A 22,399-nucleotide genomic window follows, 5' to 3' on the forward strand; every position below is an offset into this window, starting at 1 on the left:
GTCAATGTGAGGATAAAGCCTTAAAAAAGCATGTATGAAGTCAGATGGGAGGTAAAGTGAGAAATGACATCCTAAAGGCATTTACAGTACTGAAGTTCAAAAGTACAGTAGATGAGATTATGATGAAAGAGAAATGGAGATGGAATACCTTGGGCAAGTATATACTTCACACTACTCCAAGGTGAATAGTACCTGTAGCATCAACTGGGCTCCTAAAGGCACCAGAAGAGCTGAAAGGTCCAGATTCACCAGTATTGGAACTACTTTGCATCAGGGTTTTATTTCTAAAATTTAAAAATAATTATGGATGAGTGTTCTGCTCAAACGATTAATATCCCTTCACTGAACACACACAACACAAACACATTCATTTCAAGCAGCTTGGCATTTTTAATAATCCAGCATCCCCAATGTCCTACACGTTCTGGATTACATAATTTGTAATTCAGCTATACTTACGTTGAGCAAGACGCCAATAGGGTGTCGACCACAAATGGTGTTGCCATACTTTTTCAGGTACTCGCTAAAGGCACTCGGGTTTAATGTCTCAATTAGGTTCATTCCTTGTTTGTCTAATTTTTGTATCGATTGCCAAATCTCTCCCACTGAGCGGTCATAATAAGTGTATCGGAAGCGCTGTCCCCAGTGGCAGAAATCAGAAGATATCACAAATAAGCTCTGAAAAACAATTTTCAACACTATTACATCATGAAGTTAGAAAGGCAAAAATCAAAAGCAAACAATGATTATACAGTACAGTAATATACATTTAATTGCTCTCCTGATTACTTTTACTTATGTGTTAATTGGAACTGAATGCAAAATTTAGGCCAAAAGTCAAGTGCTGGGACCTATGTGGTCATTCAGCACTGAAAAAAATGTTGAAACAATTGTTAGGTGAGGGTTGAAAGTAAGATGGAAAAAAAAATATGAATGGAGGTACAGTATAGTTAAAGAGATGAATGAGGTTGCAGCTAGGGGTTGATGGGACGCTGCCAAGAACCTTACACAATGCCAACAGTGCACCACATGAGGTAACTGATGGCACTAACCCGCTATGGGGACTTCTATGTTAATACATTTTATATCTCTACGATTATCATTATTGCTCACAATCTATATAGCTTCTCTAAACTGCCCGTTTTTATGGAATGACTGGAAAGGTCATGAACTTCCACAGAACAAAGTCAGTGTGTGTTACAAAATAAATAAAAACAAAATTTCTTATAAAACAAAACTGATTTTGAATGCAACCACTCATTTACATAAGCCAAAATTTGTTCCCTTCACAAATCCTACATGCTCCCATCCCAAATCTAAAAAAAAAGCTATGAAAATAACATTGTGCACCAATGTGCTTTGGGTTCTCAAGTACAAGTAACAAGTACCATCCGACTTACAACCTGCTCTGTAGCAGCGTATGATAACAAATATTTGATAGTTTTTGGCCCGCCTAACAAGCATGAACACAAACACATCTCTCTCTGTCTCTCTCATGCTATCGAGAACAATAGATGTCAACAATACTTAAACATAAAGAGCACATCAAAGAAGCAGTGAAAGCTTTGGCTCCTATGAAGTTGACAATTATCACAAAGGCCCAATTGCCAAGACGGAAAAAATGCTCAGTGTGGGGTTGGAAGATTATCAGAAAAAAAGCAGGCCTCGCACTCAAAACGTATATCCATCATGATATATTGTCATAAAATTAAATAATTTAAGAATGTTTAGCTAGACTGGAAGGATTAACTAGCAGTCTGATTTTCGTCCATCTAAAATATTTACTGTACACCAAAGTTCTCTGACGAACACTACATTTGATTCACTTCATTTGCCGTTTAAAAAGTTTTTAATAAGCTGCAGTATGTTGACAAAAAGGACATTTTCATCGTCAGCAGTTCAGCCAGCCAAAAAGGCAAGACAGGATATCAACTCTGAATTAAAACTGTGTGTGATTAATCAGTATGAAAGGCGAAAAAGAATAAGGACAATAGCACGTGAACTAGAAGTTCCACATTCAACAATCGACAATTCTTTAGGATCGAGAATGCGTAAGTGAAGCTGTTTAAACATTTGCTTCAATGAACTCTACTGTAATTACGAAGCAAAGGCAAGGGCCAATCCGTGAAATGGAACGGTTATCAATGGTGTGGATAGAAGACCAAATTAAAAAATGAACACCATTAAGCCTTATTACCATCCAGGCAAAGGCTAGAAGTCTGTTTCAGATCCCTAAGGATCGTGCAGGTGATGACTGTCAAAAAGAATTCATCGCAAGTACTGGATGGTTCTAAAGATTCAAAAGAAGATTCAGTTTGCTTATTGTTCAAGTAATAGGAAAGGCAGTGAGAAAGTTCATCTATAGTTTTGATGAATTCTAAAAGAAAAAGGATAAAATATTACATTATTTCCCATGCAAAACTATAAGTTAATTACCATTCTCAGACTAAACTAAAAAACCAAACTCGAGTAAATCCGAAAACGTAGACATCAAACGCATTTCCTCCACGTGACATACTAACATCGTAAAAACGTTTTGTAACATTATGAGGAAATGGAAATTGGTTGGGATAAAACTTAGGATCAGAGTCAACTGAGATATGGTTAAACAGATTTTATTTTGGGCATTACCATCGAAGCATATGAAATGTAGATGCAAATGAGGGCAAGTTACAAAACATTGTGATGAATTGGAAATATAATACTAACAGTCATAAAATATCCTGTGTACTTTTAAATATATAAGTGTGATACTCCGTTAAAACTAAAAATGAAAAAGCTAAATTGTGTCTTTGCATAGCACGAAAAGCCACATGTAGGCTAGATGAGTGATGCAATACTTGCTAGTATAATTCGTGGTAAGGGAACGTAACAATTTAAAAAAATTTACAGAATTCTTATTAAAACAAATGAATATAATCATTATTGATATGAATGATAAGTTACTTTTTTTTAAGTGTGAGTGGAGAGCCTCTTTCTCCTCTCTCTCTCAAAGCTCGTGCTGCACTGATTAACCTCAGAAATACACTTTACTTATACAAATTGTAGGAACATCATTTGGTAACACTATGAGCTAAATAGGGGTAAGTGGGAACTTTTTTTGTAACGCACAGATGGTCTGACAGAGGACATTTACCTCTCGCCTCCTGCTACACTTTAGGCGTTCGATGGTAAACAATCGATTTCTTTATGTTTTGACCCCTTTTATCCGCCATAATAAGTGTTCTAAGGAGAGAGAAAAATCTTTTGCCTGAAGAGATATTATCACTACTTGATGTAGAGAGTGATGATGACTACAAGACTCAGAGTAGCAACTCAGAAGCCTTTAACATATGAGTGAATAAGATTTATCTGATTCTATAGAAAACCCAAATTTAGATTCAAGCATCACATTGCCAAGTGACTACTGGAAAGTAACTGGTAAGGAGAGGAGTCCCTTTACTTTCCGTTCACCCAAAGGTGTGAAAATGACATTTTTATTCTAAAATAATGTTTAACACATACTTACCTGTTAGTTACATATAGCTTTAGTCTTGACGTCACGGCAAAATTTCAAAGCAGGCAGCGCCAGTCCGAATATCGGGTGATCGCCCTTACCTGCCCTCTGTCGGGTACTAGGAACTATTCCAACATGCTTCAGAATAATTTGCCTACCTGTCCCCGTGGGGAGGAGGGTGGGCTTTAAGTATATGTAACTAACAGGTAAGTATGTGTTAAACATTATTTTAGAATAAAAATGTCATTTTAACACATACAACTTACCTGTTAGTTACATATAGCTGATTGACACCTTTAGGAGGTGGGGCAATGACAGCTAAAAAGAGTTGTTGGAAACATTAAGGTTATTAATGTAGAAAATTTCTTAGTTCCTCACCTGCTAAGGTAGCTGATTCCACAGTTACTGCCTCAGTAACCTGCTATCCTTAGAGCAACCGGGGGTATAATGACCTGGTCGCAGATTGCTTAAGCTGGGTATCAGTCACCTAGGACATGGCCGTGACAATACCACAAGTATGCCCCTGCTCAGGCGCAGCACAAACATCATGAATTACAAAAGGGGTCACCCAACACCAAAGAAAAAGCATAACCATAAAAACCAAAACCAACTGTGGGGTAAAACTATCCAACACTTACCCTCACAGACAACCGTAAAAAAAAAACCTTCACACTCAAAAAACAAGTAAGTAAAGGTAGGTTAATCCTCCTTTACCCCTTTACCCATTACCGTGCCAGATACAACAAAGGGCCCTAACGTGCTGCACTCATCAAACACTGTCTGCACTTGCGAGAGATAATGCAAAGCAAATACAGACTTACATCTCCAGTAGGTTGCTTGCACAATATCTTGAAGGGAGAGGTTCCTTTTATAAGCGAGAGAAGTAGAGATAGCCCTCACTTCGTGAGCCTTCACTTTACACATTTTCAAATCATTCTCTGAAATATTGGAGTGAGCTTCAGAAATCAGATCTCTAATAAAAAAGGACATGGCATTCTTGGACATCGGTCTAAGAGGGTTCCTGACCGAACACCATAAGGAATCTGAAGGACCCTAATATCTTTAGTCCTTCGCAAATAATATTTCAAGGCTCTGACTGGGCAGAGGAACCTCTCCTGCTCCTTACCTACCAATTCCGACAGACTCGAATCTCAAAAGAGCGAGGCCACGGGTGCGAAGGGGTCTCGTTCTTGGCCATAAAAACAGTTTGAAAGAACAAATTGCTTTTGAAGCAGAGAATCCTACTCTCTTATCCAAGGCGTGGATCTCACTGATTCTCTTAGCTGTAGCTAACAAAACTAAAAAGAGGGTTTTCCTCGTAAGATCTCTTAAAGAAGCAGAATCCATAGGTTCAAATTTCTCAGACATAAGCCACTTCAGGACTACATCAAGATTCCACGAAACAACTTTAGCATCTGACCTCTTAGAGGTACCGAAGGATTTAATAAGGTCCGTTATATCTTGGTTATTAGAGATATCCAAACCTCTGTGACGAAAAACAGTAGCCAGCATGCTACGATAACCTTTAATTGTGGATACAGAAAGGTTCTTATTCCTGAGGAACAAAAGAAAATCCGCAATCTGCGTCACGAGGTTCTGGAAGAGGAAATGTCATGATCTTTGCACCATGAACGAAACATATTCCACTTGGACTCATAGACCTTGATCGAAGATGGTCTTCTGGCTCTAGCGATGGATTGAGCCGCTTTCTTTGAAAATCCTTTGCTTCTGAGTAGATGTTCGATAGTCTGAACGCAGTTAGCCGCAGACTTGACAGGTTTTCGTGAAATCTCCTGAAGTGGGGCTGTCTGAGTAAATCTACTCTGTTTGGAAGGCTCCTCGGAAGTCGATCAAGAGATCCATGAGAACTGGGAACCAATCCCTGGAAGGCCAGAAGGGGGCTATCAAAGTCATCCTGGTGTTGGAGTGGTGCTGAAATTTCCTCAACACCGCACCTAACATCTTGAACGGCGGGAAGGCGTAAAGGTCCAGACCCGACCAATTCAGTAGCATTGCGTCCGTCTGGAAGGCTGCTTGGTCCGGGACAGGAGAGCAGAAGATTGGGAGCCTGTTCGATTTGTTCGTCGCGAACAGGTCTACCAGAGGTTGACCCCAAAGTCTCCACAGCGACTTGCACACTTCTTAGTGCAAAATCCACTCTGTGGACAGAACCTGGTGCTTCCTGCTCAAGGAGTCCGCTCTCACGTTGAGGGCTCCTGAATGAATCTTGTTAGGAGCAGAATCTTGTGCTTCTCTGCCCACAAAAGGAGGTCTCTTGCTACCTCGCTGAGGGGAGTAAGAATGAGTGCCCCCTGTTTTTATGTAAGACAACGCTGTGGTGCTGTCTGAATGAACCAGAACTGTTTGTCCCTGTACGAATGGTAGGAAGTGTACGAGACTCAGGTGGATTGCTTTCAACTCCTTCTTGTTGATGTGCCATTCTTTTTCTGTCGCATTCCACAAACCTGAAATTTCTTTTACACCCAACGTCGCTCCCCATCCTACTTCTGACGAGTCTGCAAACAGTTCGTGGTTCGGGTTCGACGGAAATAGAGAGAGACCTTTCTCTAATTTTCTTCGATCTAACCACCACCTTAGATCTTCCTTGATAAGGTCCGAGATTGGAAAGGAGAAGGAGTCTGGAAGCGTTTTCCTGTTCCATTGCTCCCTGAGGTAGAATTGAAGGGGCCTCATGTGAAGTCTCCCCAGGGAGACAAACTTTTCTATTGACGCCAGAGTTCCCAGGAGGCTCATCCAAGCCTTTGCGGAACAGGTATCCATATCCAGAAAGTTCTGGACTTTTGCTTGAGACAGTCCGAGATTCTTTGATCTGACGGAAAAGCCAGAAAGGAACTGTTTCCAGTCTCATTCCTAAATAGATCCTGGATTGTGAGGGAGATAGGTGAGACTTCTTCCAATTGATTAGAAGTCCTAGCTTCTGTGTCAAGTCGAGAGTTACTTGCAAATCCTCCAAGCACTGAGGCTGAGACTGGGAACGAAGGAGCCAATCGTCGAGATAGAGAGAGATCTTTATTCCTCTGAGATGAAGAGCTTTGGCAACAGTGGACATAACTCTTGTGAATACTTGAGGGGCTGTGGACAGACCGAAGCACAGAGTCCTGAACTGATAAGTCTTCTCCTGGAAAACGAAGCGAAGAAACTTCCTGGACGCGGGATGGATCGAATGTGAAAGTAAGCGTCCTGCAGATCTATTGAGACCATCCAATCCCCGGACGAAGAGAATTGAGGACGGATTGCGTCGTCTCCATCGAAACTGGTTTTCTCCACGAAAAAGGTTGAGAGAACTCACGCCCAGGACTGGTCTCCAGCCGCCTGAGGCCTTTGGAACAAGAAAAAGGCGGTTGTAAAAGCCTGGAGAGTTGACTTCTTCCACGATCTCTATCGCTCCTTTTAAAAGCATGGAGTCTACTTCCGCACTCAGAACCGAGCATTTTTCTAAGTTGCTGGAATATGCTGTCAAAGCTAAAGGTTCTGTTGCAAGAGGGGCCTCTTGAGGAAGGGGATAGAATATCCTTCCTTTAGCACGGACGTGGTCCACTGGTCCGCTCCGATCTCCTCCCAAATTTGCCAGAACTGCTGAAGTCTGGCTCCGACTAGTGCATGGAGGACATGCAGATCACTTTTTACTTGAGGGTTTGATAGTCTTGGAGACAAATCTTGCTTTGCCCCGGAAACGAGATACTGTACGGGTGAGGGGCCTGCCACGAAAGGGCCTATCTTGATTAACTAGAGGACGAGTTTGCGCTGGCAGAGAAGGTTGAGGAGCTTTTGGTTTCCAGTGGATTGCGCCAAAAGGTCCTGTGTGGACTTCTGAGTAAGGGATTTTCGACACTTCGGCCACAAGTTCTTGAGGGAAAAGGTACTTCTTATCCAGAGGTGCGAAAAGAAGAGCCGATCTTTGAGTCCTAGAAACTCCACGAGCGACAAAAGAGCACCAAAGTTGTCGCTTCTTAAGAACTCCTAACGTGAAGATGGAGGCTAACTCAGACGCACCGTCACGAATCCCTTTATCTAAGCAGGACATAACAGAAGAGAAATCATCGAAATGCGCTCGGAAAGACCAAAAGACTTTACCTTCCTACCCAAAGCGCCAATAGTCCAGTCCATAAAACTGATGACTTCCAAAACTCTGAAAACGTTCTTCAAAAGGTGGTCCAACTCTGAAGGAGAGAAGAAAATCCGAGCGAGTTCATCGCAGAACGACGAGTAGAGTCAACGAGACTGGAGAAGTCTCCCTGAGAGGAGGCAGAAGCTCCCAGAGAGAAAACTTCCCCAGTGTCGTAGCAAGCTTTCGTCTTAGTAGAAAGCTTGGAAGGAGGGAAGCAGAAAGTGGTTTTTCCCTGATCACGTTTGTCTTCCAACCAGGAGTTCATTTTCTTTAATGCCTTTTGGCTGAAATAGAAAGCACTAACTTCATAAAGGAAGAGGTAGGAGGCTTGAGTCTCTTGCGCACTGAGAGAGAGGGGAAGCCGGGCCGCAGGTGCAAAATCCTCAGGAAAATTATCAATAAAGAAGCGAAGAAGCTTCTTATAATCCGAGCGAGAGGAGTCTGGTTCGTCTACAGGAAACTCTTCCACAACTTCTTCCTCAGACGAAATAGGAGAAAAACCTTCCGCTTGCACATACACATCTTGTGAAGGAGGAGTAGGAGCCTGAATAAGAGCTTGAGGAGGAGCCTGAGCCTGAGTAGGCGCCACAAGAGGAGCCTGAACTGGCGCCACAAGAGGAGCCTGAACTGGCGCCACAAAAGGAGCCTGGGATGGCGCCTCACCTGGCGCTACCTGAGGCGCTTGAGCCTGAGAGAGCGCTAAATCTTGAGGGAGCGCCTGAGCCTGACTAGGCGTACGAGCCTGATCCTGAACCAAAGGAGGATCAAGAGACACAGATCGAGGAGGAGCTTTCGTACTGGGCGCTCCGAGAGCTCGAAACGAAGGAGGAGGCATCAAATACACTTCAGAAGGCTTAGCTGGAGAAGAACCAGGCCTTCCGAGCCCGCCAAGAATGCTTCCAATTTTCTTGTGCATCGCTCAAGAAAGTCATGAGTAGACGAGGATCCAACTGGGGAACGATGATCAGTAGAGCCAGGATCGTGATGAGGAAGAGGCGCAGAAGCCACAATAGGCTTACGTGAAACCAAAGGAGAAACACCGGGAACGCTGGGCAACACCGAATGGGAAGTCTTATACCTCTTGCGCACATGAGCCTTGCGCCTGGGAGAAGACTCTTCTGACGACGAAAATCTCTCCGGACTCTCCCAAAAACTACAGGAAGGCTGTGATAAGCGAAATGGCTTCTTCTTCTGAACCGCTGAAGGCGAAAGATTCCTGGACCTCTTCAATGGTCTAGACTCGTCGGGAAATCTCCAGCCTCTGCGAGGCGAATCACTGGAGCTTGAAGAAAGACACTTCCTTGAGTCGCCTTTCCAACGGCGCTCTGAAACAGCCTGGGAAACAACAGGACTGTTCGAGGGGGCGGCTGCTCGTGAGCAGACCCCACTCGCCTCCCTTGGACTTTCAGCATGTCTTCTCCCAGGAGCAGGGGAGCTTGACAGAGGCTTAGGTCTAGGAGAACGAGTAGGCCGAGCAACCACCTCCTCCACCACACTAACACTTTGCACTGCACTTAAATTATTCACAATATTTTGGAAAGAATCCATACGCTCATGAAGGGATTTCACATTAACGCCAATATCCTCCATGGCGCCCACAATAAGGTTAAATCTGGCGTCCATCTGGACTTGATACTCAGACACGGTAACGGGTTCAGGGATATCAGAGTCAGGAATAGGAATATTAGTAGCCACGGGGATATTAATAGAAGTTTCCTGCATAGCTAAGGGAGATTCGGTTTCTGAGAGAGAGAAGAAGAACTTCTAGCTAAAGCTTTCCTGGCTCTATCTTTCTCAAGCTTCTTTACATACTTAGATAGAGCCTTCCAATCTTTTTCAGTCATACTGACACATTCATCACACTTCCTCTCATATGAACATTCCTGACCTCTACAAGCCACACAAATTGAATGAGGATCAAGACTAGCCTTGACCAACCTCGTCTTACAGCCTTTGCTGCAAACCCTAAAGGTATAAGACCCAGAATCTGACATAATTATCAGAAAACCTGACTAAATAGGTGACAAAAATAACTGGCAAAGCCGCAAACCAACAAAGAGTACTTCACCAAGTGAAAACAGCTCGATGTAGGCAGATACAATGAAATTTCGCTCGAGTACCGACAACAATGTCGCCGGCGTGGACGGCAAAATTATTCTGAAGCATGTTGGAATAGTTCCTAGTACCCCGACAGAGGGCAGGTAAGGGCGATCACCCGATATTCGGACTGGCGCTGCCGCGCGTTTTGAAATTTTGCCGTGACGTCAAGACTAAAGCTATATGTAACTAACAGGTAAGTTGTATGTGTTAAATTTACTGTTCAGGATTAGGGAAACCAAGTGGAGTTTTTTTTTAGAAGTTTTTTGATGACAAAGTCATGGAACATATTGTAACAGTAACGAACACTATCACGTGCACTAAAATGACATGATACAAGTGTAAATGAAATGAAACCAATCACTGATCTACTATTAGAGCTCTGTTTCAGGGAATGGCATACGAAAGAATAATTTTTCCCTTTTACATTTCATGCTTGTAACCTTTAGGAGATAAAAATGCGAAATAAATTCTTTTATCCTCCCTTATTCTACATTACTTAATATCCTAAAATGTTTATACTAAAAACAATATCAGTGTAACAAAAGCATAAAAATTAGCATAGACCAAACGACGGGTCTGCAAGCAAGAAAATGTGATAATACGGGGGTGGTGATGTCTCCCATTAGTGACGCAGCGACTCCCAACTTGCATGCAAGAACCTAATCCCATGGTAACTCGATGCCTACTTGTACATAATATACATTACATAAATGATTAAAATATATCAATAAAAGTACTGTACATAATGGTAAAAAGATTGAAATAATGGTTGTACATTACAGTACAGTACTATACTGTATAGGCACTTTACATAGTAAAGGTTTGACATTATGCCCTACCCAGTATGTCGGCAACTTTCTACTGTTCGATTTACGTCCATTTTGACTTACAACCAGTCGGGTGGAACCAAGCTCGGTCATAAGTCGGATGGTACTTGTAGTTAACAGTCCCGCTTACTTACCTGCTGCAGGGGTTTCTCTCACAGATAGGCCGACAACTACCATAAGATTAACAGGGTTAAGTTTCTCAGTGAGTGCAAAAACAACAGATGGACATCCTGAACACTTCTCACTGAAGGTCCTACCCTTACAGAAGAAACAATACTGGTGGGGATCTGTATACAGAGGACACAAAGAGACCATACACTCACTCACATCCTTAACACCTTCATTGTTCACTTGTTTTGTGTACATCCCTGATTCAACAAAAGAAAATCATCTATACAAAAATGCAGGGAAAACTTCCAACCTGGCAGCCAGTAGGAACACAGCAAGATGACCTCACTTGACCATCATTTATCTACCTTGTCACCAAGTTTCAACAACCAATTCCAACACATGCTGAATACTCCTACACAAAAAGTGATGGTTTGTATTCCCGCAGTAACAACTCACCTTCAAATGTAGTGCATAATATTGTATAACACAATCAAAGTACAGTATAGTATACAAGGAATAATCGCAAGTGTTTTTTATGATAACGAAATCTAAATTTACAATATTGTTCTCATCATGCCTAAAATAAAAACAGCCCTTCATCAGGGTTACTTCTCTATCCAATACTTACACTGCAAACTGAAAAGGGGCTTGAAAATTTTAAGGATTAGGGATGGCTTGAAAATACTAAACCAACAATATCAGAAAAAAGAAATATCTAAAACAATAGTGTAACAAACAACTCTGCAAGGCACTTACTTGAGGATCCGCCAAATAAGGCGCTAGGATACGTCCGTAGAGAATTTCTCTCTCTGGTGTCAGGGATCCTACTAGGATGGGCACAATAGTAAAATTATCCCTGAAGCTGTCAATTGCAGAGGAAAAAAATTCAAGTTAACAGTTTTTAAAATATCAAATCTTGCTGAATGTTTCAATCTCTACAAGATACAGTAACCTCCCTGCTGCTACCCAATTACCTGCTATGCAAACTTAGAGTTTTTAAAGTAATAAGTGATTAAGTTGAAATATTTTCAATTCACTAGGACAGTGAACAACCACTTTATGCTGGATGTCATACATGATAACCAATTGTGTTCAGGCTCAATCGACATTTAGGGTGTGCTGCCCACAGTTTCACTCGCTTGGTGCATTGGTGAGTGAAGCATGTGAGATGATGTCAATTATTGGCAAAGGTTTTTCAGATGGGTAGAGAGAGTGACTGACTCACTGGATCAGTTTAAAACTCACTTTATAAGCTACTGCACCTGTAACTACATCATGGACGTTTGTATATGATGTCTACAAAATGTTATTGTACATTACTAAGCCAAAATTTCAAGTAAGGTATCCAAGACTGAGATCTAACAATATATATCCCTTATCCAAAGCCTAGTTCTACATACACTTAATATTCTTGTTAAACCCTTGTGGGACATCAAAGAAAAATGTGTTTAATTGGCTAAATTTAGTGCTACATTAACTTATCATAATTTTTCTTTGTGTTTTTGGGTTTTATTGACTTAGCATCTTTGCATATATGGACAGAAGTTGGCATATGTTAGCCTTTAAGAGGTAGTGGTTGGCTATTGCAATATATTATCCTGATTTATCTTTAATGTCTACATTAGTGCCTACTGTCTTTACGTACTGGAAATCTTTAATAGCCCTAAACTTTATCCATTGATCAGCTGTGTGAGGTGATGCTGACTAACTGGCCAACAGTTTGGTTATCATGGCAACATCACAACTCAAAACATTTTGCTTTCAAAAGTGCTGTATGCTGTATCTGTATTGTAAGGGAAAAAATGTTTATTTGAATTCTTTTACTGGTACTACAAAAATCACAGTGTTCATTCCTCATAATTTCTGATTTTTACTTATTGTGAGTACTAAATGCATATGAAAGGCTATGTGCTTAGCAAGATTAGACCAGGGTTTGGAGTAGACTAGTAGCATGTGGTACAGTTAATTATTTATATTATCTTATTATTGTCTAACTGATCTGATAACAGATATGCTATCAATAACATTATCTTTACAAATCATTGATGAAGCAACTAAATGAAGACCAAAATAACTGTATTATACTTACTCTTCCATGACTTTTGCAACATACGGGAGATGCATTTCAATGCTGTGTTCATCTTCATCAGCTGAAACACTCATGGTCTCAAAATGCCCCGTATGGTATAACTCATTGTACACTGCGGGGGAGAAAAATACGCAGCAGTTGTGTGAAAGTTTCTATTCAAGAGATGTGAGAAATATTACTTTTTTATGACAAACATATTTCCATACAAAGCCATCAATTCAGATGTGCCAAATATCCACGTCCCAAATATTCCCTGGCTCACCAATCTTGTCTCTCATCTTACTTTCTGTGTTAACTGTACTAGAAGCGTCAAGACAGATGGTTATTGGGAGAAGGGAACTCCCTATATGACTAATGGGGGTTTTTTGGAGAGAAAAAAAAAAAAAAAAAACTTGCTTTGCATACTCTACTTAAAACACTATCAAATCCCAACTACATCCATGACATACTATATAATGCCTGAACCACTAACAGGGTGGCAGAGATGCTGTGTTCACCTAGTATTTGTGTATGGAATCAGAACACTTAAGGACTGGCATAAGTTAGGAACTATGGTTTGTCAATTGATACGTTTGTTTGTGGTAATGTTAAAAATCCTGGCATGTACAACACAACACTTGTACTCAGGAGGAGTCAGGTCGAAAAGGAAATTTTCTGTCTACATGAGTCATAGCTAATAAACTAGGAGGTCTACGTGTCTTCATGATGCAATGACAGAAAGTTGAAGATGAGTTATAAAGTTGAAGATGAGTTATAAATATGCTTCTATGCACACAGGAATAACAAGGCACACGTGACTACTGGTCCAAATGAGTACAAGTCTAACGTTTTACAAGCAACGTCTCTTCAATAAATAGTAGTACACAGATACTGACATCACAGGGTAATTACCCACACATAAAATAAGGCAAACCCATATGTTGAATGGAGACAATGTAAGTAGATAGGACTGTCTTATAAGCTTACACTATTACCTCTTTTGCTTTGTGATTAATAGTTTTACTGTGGGTCTAAGATTCACTTGCCTTTGCCAATAGGAGAGTTTCCTTTGTCAAGTGACTTCGTTCCTTTTTTTGTCTTGTAAAGAGAAACAGTCTGAAGTGTTGCCTTACTTTTGTCTTGTGAAGAGGAACAGTCTGAAGTGTTGCCACTACAGTCTGGTTCTGTGTGGATAGCCTAATGGCCCTCAATGGATACAGTAAGTAAGTATACCTTAGTTTTACCAGACCACTGAGCTGATTAACAGCTCTCCTAGGGCTGGCCTGAAGGATTAGACTTATTTTACGACAAGAGGTATCTTTCATTATTCAAAACAAAAACAAAAAATTGATAAGGGTGCTGTGGAATGGCCTTGGCCAGTTTCCATTTGGGTTTCTGTTAAAAAGTTGGGAACAAACAATAGCCCCACTGATGACCAACTTCTAGCATGTGAGGCCTTTCAAAATGGTGGGTGAATCTCACTGCCTCTCTTTCTATCAGACATAGATACTAGTAAAACAATCATCATCAATGTCACATCCAGCAAAGAAGCTTCCTGCAATGGATAATATGAAGCTTCCTGAAATGGCTAATATGACGGCTTCGAGAGATGTAGAGAAAATGGAGAAATACTGAAATGCCCACAAATTTCACCTTTTCTTCCAAGACTTTCGTATCATACAGGAGATGGACTTCAATTCCAATCATTTTCATCAACTGAAGCATCCATAGTTTAAAAATACCCCGTATACTATACTGTATACTGGAGAGGGGAGGGGGAATATGTAGCAGTGGTGTGAAAGGTGTTATTCAACCCTTAAACGCTCTGATAACCTCCAAAGACACCATTCTATTCTCGTCATTCTTTTACTTTTTATTTTTTTATTTTCAAACATACTTCAATAAAGTGAAAGTATTCAGCTTTAAAATGATACTAAAACTACCAGTAGTTTTATACTATGAAAATACATTCACAGTGAGCAATAAAAGAAAAACATTGCTAAGTCCAGACTGTCAATGTTCTTTGCCAGAAAATTCTGGGATCCCTAAAAAATCTCAAAGAGTTAAGTATATAACAATATACCAAATATTTTTATGCTCTTAATATCCATGTCTCACTACTCAGCACCAACAGCATCCTCAGGTGTGCTTGAATTTAATCTTTTCTTCATTTTTTATGTCAACTGCGTAAGAGGTTACAGGACTCTGGGGGGTGGGAGGAGGCACTTCCTAAGTAACTGAGGGTTTTTGTGAAAAAACCTGTTTCTTGTTCTAATAAGACTATCGAATTACAACCCAATCAGTCATGTATACAAGCCAGAATCACTATTTAGGAGGGAGGCAGAATTCCCAGTGTTTGCAGATAATCTGTACACTCAGGTCATGGCATAAGTGAGGAACTAGGCTCTGGTAGCTAAAATTTGTATGCCTTCTTTCAGCAATTTCCACTGACCACTCTCTGATGTGATTTGTCAAAACTTATCTCGATACTTTTTTTTTTTTTACTTTATTTTTAACTTTCAATGTTTGTATTCATTGGACTTGCTGCATTTCATCTTTTCTTTTCTCTTCCCTATTACCATACAAACTCACAGCAATCTAAGTAGTGTAAAAATGCTGATCCCCTCTTGCATGTTATCAAATTCTCTCATGGGTTTCTTATTTACTGTGCTCAGCAACTTGAATCCTCGTCTTAAGCAAAATTCCAGTAGTGCTTAGCCTTCCTGATTTCTTTTTCATACGCTACACCTACCCATAACATCATTAAAACCATTTCTCTGTTCTTGTGTGTTTTCTCCTATCAGTATCCCATCTTACAGAGGACCTATAGTCACTGCTGATATCATCTCTTGCTTTTTTCTGGTCTTCCTGATTGTGGCGAGTACACTGAGAACACATACACTACTTTCTTTCCAAATAACACTTTATTTTTCATTAATCTTTCATTTTTTGCCCCAATTTTGTCACATCTTTGGGCATTTCATCTTTGACCAGTATATCTCCTCCATTTTCTTTGTCTCACCACTGTTCCCCCACTTTATATTTCTCCTTGTCACTGCTAATGGTTTTTGTGCAAGGCCTTTGTTACCCTACCCACTACATACAACATTGCCCAACATTTATTCTTGCCAGATTTCTACTAATTCCCTGAATACCTGCATTCTCCCACCACTGTTTCCACATTTACAAAAGAGCTAACCTTCTTCTTACCTACCTTGGAGATTCTTCATGCACTTCACCTACTTAACGGTTGCTGGGTAATGGAGGTTATTTTGTGTTGAGAACCCATGATTTATTTTTTGAGGGGGTATTTTACAAGTTCCACCTGTCCTTACGGACGAAGTCACCCAACACAATTTTCTCCAGGCTTATGACTGGCTGGTGACAGGCCATTAACTCATTTTGGGTTTTATAACCCTCAGGCTGGGAATTTTGATAAAAATGGGGAACAAGAGAAATGAGCACAGTACATTCAGTGTTCTCTGATGAGATGAAAAAAAGTGTGTGTAGGGAATGTTACATTATTCAGTATACATGTGTGCAATGGGAAAGTGTTGTACCTAAAGTAAGGAGTTCTACATCAGACTGCCTGGCCAGGCTTAAGATGTATCCAAATTACAGTAAAACGTCACAAACACAAGTTGAGAACTTGCCACAAAGGCATCACGAACAGAAGTTAATGACTCATTGGTAATCCTAACCAAAGCTCCTTATGATTATCCAGTGTTGGCCAAAGGCTTGTTCTCCACTTAAGGTCATTAATTTATTTTCAATCTATTTGCAATGCGTAGGAGATAAGAAGATGCTGTGTGTTCATGACATGTTTTACTCTAGGGGTTGTATTTTTAATGTGTGCCCAAACTTACTAAGTACAAAATACACTTTTGCCTACCGTGAGATTTCTTACACAAATATTTCTCATGTACTTGACAAAGTGCCTACTACAAAAAAAAAAATACTCAACCTCTTCAGTTGCCAAACAGGTAAACTTACCTTGCTGATCTACAATTAAGTCATACAATGGCGTCCTATATTTCGTTAAAGAGGACAGGGCGCATCCTGACAAGCGTACATGATGTGAAGGACCCAATATAAAAACTCTTTTTCTGTCAGGGGAAAAATAAAAACTCTGTAGTGATTTGAAATTTTTGAGTCATTCAGAGCACAGTACTCTAGCAAAGCAAAAAAAAATGTTTACCCCAGACACAACTGAATATTCTAACAAGATACAGTTCAAATACAGAATTTCTTGTCTATTTTTAAAATAACTGTGTACAGGACACAGGAAAGATATTTATAAGGCTCGTAACTTTTTGCTTTTAGTGTGCTAATGTTTTTTGTCATTATCTTTCCCTTCAATAAATTCTAGTTAACATTACTGCCATGCAGACTAAGGAGAGAACAGAATCAAAACTAAAGTAAAATATATATGTATATTGCATTGTAAATGTTTGTCTTATCCGATTGTCAAAAAGGAAGACTATTTTTATGCCTAAGAGCAACAACACCTTAAGAAATAAATCCCATAATTTCAATACCAGTCTTATAAGTCTGCCAAGAGTTTGCATACTGAATCTATAAGTGTATATACGTAACACTTAGAGAAAAAAAAATCCTAACGATGTCATACAAAATTCCAAACACTGTGACAAATGATAACCACGTAATTAGAATCAAAACTAAGTGAAGGGATAACAAATGGGCCCTCACATATAAAATACAATTAGAGAAACCCAAAACCACTGACATTCTTACAAGACTATTGTATTATCACTGCCAGTACTGTTATTATTCACGTACAGCAGTTTAACTAGACCACTCAAACAACATTTCTTGACTCTCACAGGATGAGTTTTTAACGCAAGGTGAAAATCATAGCAAGGCAAAGTTGAAGAAGTTTGACAATCAGTTGGGAAGAGACTATATGGAATGGATGAAAAATGGAACTGAAAATAATGCTGTTGGGGGTGAAGATACACTGCGATAAACCTTTAATGTTACTTCAAGTTGGCTACATATTTATACCACAGGAAATGCTGTACCCAAAAACTGAAACCGATGCTAAATCAACAGCAGAAGAAAACTGAGCGTGTCGATTTTAAAGAGATAAAAGCTTTTACAGTGTTTTGGTAAGTCATTATAATGAAACTGAGGAGAAAAAGAATGAGTAAATGCCAACTGACATCACTAAGATTACTGTGGTTAACTTAATACTGATTTTATTCATTTGTCAGTCACCAGTTAATTCAACAATTTAACACGTCATTGCAAAGTTTCTGAGCAAAATTTACTACAAGGATTGGAACTGACTGCTTTAATTAGGCTACGAATATAATTCTCGTAATCAGCAGTTTAGGAGCTATAAAACAGGGGTGCAAAATAAACTGGATATAAACACGTTAATAGACAAGTTGGTATTAACACTTACACTACAACTGGTGAGACTTGTCTGTAGGCATGAGCACCAACAGCTCCACTGTACTGATACCCTGCATGTCTGTAAAATTGAGAAAAAACTGACATGTCAATCACTTTCAATGAAACATATCATGTTTTATGAAAAAAGCAAAGCAAACTACCTGTCCTGAAAGAAATAATTACCACTAAATAGGACTCCTTGCTTTGCAGACTGCTGAAGAAATCTTATTAAAAATTTTTTCTGGAAATGTTGCGATTTTACATTTTTCATTAAGCAAACACATGTAGGCCTACATGAGACTACAGTACTTACGGGGCTATGATGGCACGTGCAGGACCATGTGAGAGATCTGCTTGTCCTAACCATCCTTCCAACTGTCGCGCCAAATCTGCGGCTGTAAGACAAGTATTAAATGAGCATTATGACATAAGGAATAAAAACCTATTTGTAAAAACTAGCAACATACTTACGGCCTTTAAAACATGCCTAAAGAGGATTCATGGTTTACAAAAGAGTAAAGTATATATCAGTCATAAGCATCTATAAAGGTCTGGAATGTACTTTGATTGTTCCTAATGCTCCAAAATTTATTGAAATTTATTGAAGTTTAAAGCAGGATGTTGTTAAAGTTCATTTTCAATCTGCAAATGATGTTTAAAATCTTGTTTGTAAAATAAAAAATTTTGTCCCAAATGCTCAGGAGTAAATATTGATAATCCATAAGAACGTCAACAGTTGCATACCACTAGTGACCAGAATTGGGCTAATACCGTAGTGGGAATAGTGAGGTGAGGAGTTGTGGTTAGCCAATCAAAGCCAAACAAAAGTGGCCAAACATATGTTCTCCACTAACCTAAACTGTTTAGCCACATTCTTCTTCCTCCTCTCTCTCTCTCTCTCTCTCTCTCTCTTCATTTTACCCCTTATGTTTATGCCATGTTGTTTGAAATTCATAAGGCTCTCTACTATTTTTATGATTATTTGTTGATTACTGCTATGCACAAGTGCTTAATAAATACTAAAAACATTGCTTCTGTTGAAATTGATGAGCCAATGGTAGATTTTTATGTAATCAGTGCAAAAGTCATGTCCTTGAAGAACAAGTCACATTTCACGATGGCTTAAGGACTGCGATGAGTCTTTATCAGATACTGCTAACACTGATGATGATGTGGATGATCCTGAACGTGCGCTTGGGTACAGTGATTTTAGTTCTAGTGATGATGAACATTATGACAAATAGGAATGACGAAAGTGAACAAGCTTGAGCAAATGCTGTTGGTGAACATGGAAGCAATGTTGGTGAGTGTGCTTAGTGTTAATAATATACAGATACTGTCTTACAGAAACTGAACTTAACAGCAACCGAGGCTGGATGAGAGGCAAAGTTACTGGGTGAGAAAACTTGATACAAACACTGTAGTTAAAGTGGGTCAGGGGAGAGGGGGAGGGAAGTCACCAGGGAGCCTTCTGTAGGGCAAGATGCTGACCGTTAGCTTAGGTTAGTTAAGGTACATAAGATTAGGATGTATTCTATAGATGGGTACATTTCGATAATGCACATGTGGGCACAATTTCTCAAGCCAATTCAGTTAGGTTTCTTGTCCTAAATCAGACCAAGGCCAAATTAATCAGTGTAATATAGGTTTAGCTATGACAGCCTTCAGACCAAGGCCAAATTAATCAGTGTAATATAGGTTTAGCTATGATAGCCTACAAACACTGATTTATAGGACTGGCCCAGCTGACACAATCTCAAGATTAGCTGCACCAGCCTATTTTAAACTAATGGTTGCTGAAGGACAGCAGTCAGTAAATGCACAAAAGTGTCACACACAAAAGGCTATCTGTTCTGGATGCAGCTTACTTATAAGCCAATTTATGACAGGCTATTTCAGCAGCAGTGCATTTTAACCTAACTTTCCCTTAACCTAGCCCATCCTAGGGTGCTGCACCTGACCTGTCCTAGACTTGAGACATGACATCATGCATAGCAGAACAACCTTTGCCAGACTACTCTGCAGTATTACTTAGTAGGACTGGTCCAGCTTGAACAGTCTTGGCCAAATCATCTATAGATTTGAAAGGACAATCTTCTCAGCTAAAACCTATAGTAGGTTATAAGTTATGACAAATTATATCCTGAAAAAGCCTATAGCCTAACCGGTAAAACTTTACAATAGTTGCGCGGCCTGATTCCAGCCAGTCGTCGACCAGGACAGGTTTCTCATACATAAATAGACCTTTCTTATGATTCCAGGGTCCTAACCAGATCTTACCTACCTAACCTAACTTTGGGAAATGTGCCCTGACCTGGCCGGACCCCCAAAAAGGCGGTAACCTGTCCCGGTCGACGACTGGCGGGAATCAGGCCGTGCAACTATTGTGAAGTTTTACCGCCTAACCATCCAGGTGAAGACCCCACAGCCTGTCCTAGCCTAACCTTGGCCTGGATGGAATATTCTAAGATGGTTTTAGGGAGAAATTACATAACATAGCAAAGGCCCATTTTCCACAGCCAAAATTTATTCCAAAGACCCAGAAGCATCCCAGTTTTCTGGGCCTTCTCCCCAAGGCAGAAACCGTTACATATGTGACTCTTGCCCTGAAGGCCTTCCTCCCCAAGGAACAAACCGTTACCTTTGTGACCATTACCCTTACCTTAAAGCCAAAAGGGGGGAGGGGGGGGCTTGGCCTTCCCAAAGACAGAAACTGTTACCTTGGTGAACCCTACCCTACGCCTTTCTCCCCAAGGCAGAAACTGTTACTTTTGTGACCCTTACCTTAAGCCTTCCTTCCCAAGGCAGCAGAAACCATTACCTTTGTGGCCATTACCCTTACCCTAAACCTTTGTGGTGACCCTTACCCTAACCTTCCTCCCCAAGGCAGGAACTGTTACCTTTGTTGTGACCTTGTCCTATAAACAAAAGAGGGGCACTAGGCCTTCCTAAGTAAGGAAAACACGATTACCTTTGTGGTAACCCTTACCCAAAGCCTTCCTCCCCAAGAAAGAAACCATTACATTTGTTATGCCCCTTAACCCCCAAGCCTTCCTCCCAAGGCAGAAACCGTTACCTTTGTTATGACCCTTACCCTAAAGACAAAAGGGGGTCCAAGGTCTTCCTCCCCATGGAAGAAACCGTTACCTTTGTGGTGACTCTTACCCTAGGCCTTCCTCCCCAAGGCAGAAACCGTTACCTTTGTGGTGACCCTTACCCTAAGCCTTCCTCCCGAAGGCAGAACCGTTACCTTTGTTATGACCCTTACCCTAAAGCCAAAAGGGGGGCCCTACACCTTCTTCCCCAAGGCAGAAACCGTTTTACCTTTGCGATCCTTACCCTTACCCTAAAGCCAAAAAAAAGAGGAGGGGGTCGGTTAGCTCTCTCTACTTGACCTCTTTTCGAGAGGTAAGTCTTCTGACCTGACCTCCTTCATTTATTCATATAATAAATCCCACCCAGAGGACGTCTAAATCCCCCCCTAGAGGACTCACCAGAATCCGTGTACCAACTGCCAGCGTGGGTGGCGCGACGGGCCGACATTTTGATCCCTATTTTGTTGAAATTTTTCCACACAAGAAAATAAAGTAAATGAAAGTAAACGACAATAACAAGAAGAAGGTTCGGGGACACAGACGCTTAGGTTCACGAACCGGACCTCCAACGACACCTCTGTTATTATATCCGGTCATAGAAGATGAAGGTTTCTGGCTCCTTTTCAACGGAGACTATTCCATTTTACGTCTTCTGGTTCTGGGGCTTTGAGGTGAATTCTAAATATCCAGATCTGAAATTGTCTTTTTTGTTGTTGTTTAGGGACATTCATGTTGCTGTAAATATTTATAATAACAATTTTGGATAATCCAGGATATGACTGGCATGTTAGCTATAAAAGTTTATATCTTTAGGGACTCTTAACCTATAGATGGATGCCTACTGACTGTAGGTTTCTTATGTGGTCCCACTCTTATGAAGTTTTTTTTTGGGGGGGAAGTGATTGTATATTTTTTCACATATAAAATTGTGTAATACATTCGAAAATTCATACCATGTACCCCATATTGACTTTCAAATACACGCCATCATAGCACTCAGAAAACAAGTCAGACTTTTTTTCTTAAAAGACTTGACATCTCGTCGTCTTGATATCAAATGCAGGGAAAATTTTCAAGAGAGTACAGCATTTTGGAGGATAAAAATATGTATCGTACTAGATGACTAAAGGCAGAAAATTACAAGTATAAAAGGAC

At 40.3% G+C, this 22,399-nt stretch overlaps 1 protein-coding gene across 1 annotated transcript in view; it reads right to left on the reverse strand.

Moving 5' to 3' along the window:
• Positions 1 to 21,881, reverse strand: part of LOC136837085 (protein MEMO1) — a 30,999-nt gene extending 9,118 nt beyond the window's left edge. Inside the window, exons 1-7 of the mRNA XM_067101694.1 lie at positions 21,644 to 21,881; positions 18,463 to 18,544; positions 18,160 to 18,228; positions 16,725 to 16,837; positions 12,753 to 12,864; positions 11,420 to 11,525; positions 460 to 678 (exon numbers count right to left, since the gene is read on the reverse strand). Of these exons, the coding sequence (XP_066957795.1) occupies positions 460 to 678; positions 11,420 to 11,525; positions 12,753 to 12,864; positions 16,725 to 16,837; positions 18,160 to 18,228; positions 18,463 to 18,544; positions 21,644 to 21,692 (750 nt within the window). The 5' untranslated portion in view covers positions 21,693 to 21,881. The remainder of the gene's footprint in view (positions 1 to 459; positions 679 to 11,419; positions 11,526 to 12,752; positions 12,865 to 16,724; positions 16,838 to 18,159; positions 18,229 to 18,462; positions 18,545 to 21,643) is intronic.
• Positions 21,882 to 22,399: the final 518 nt, after the last annotated feature.

This window comes from Macrobrachium rosenbergii, chromosome 57, assembly GCF_040412425.1.
Source record: "Macrobrachium rosenbergii isolate ZJJX-2024 chromosome 57, ASM4041242v1, whole genome shotgun sequence".
Taxonomy (NCBI): Eukaryota; Metazoa; Arthropoda; class Malacostraca; order Decapoda; family Palaemonidae; genus Macrobrachium; species Macrobrachium rosenbergii.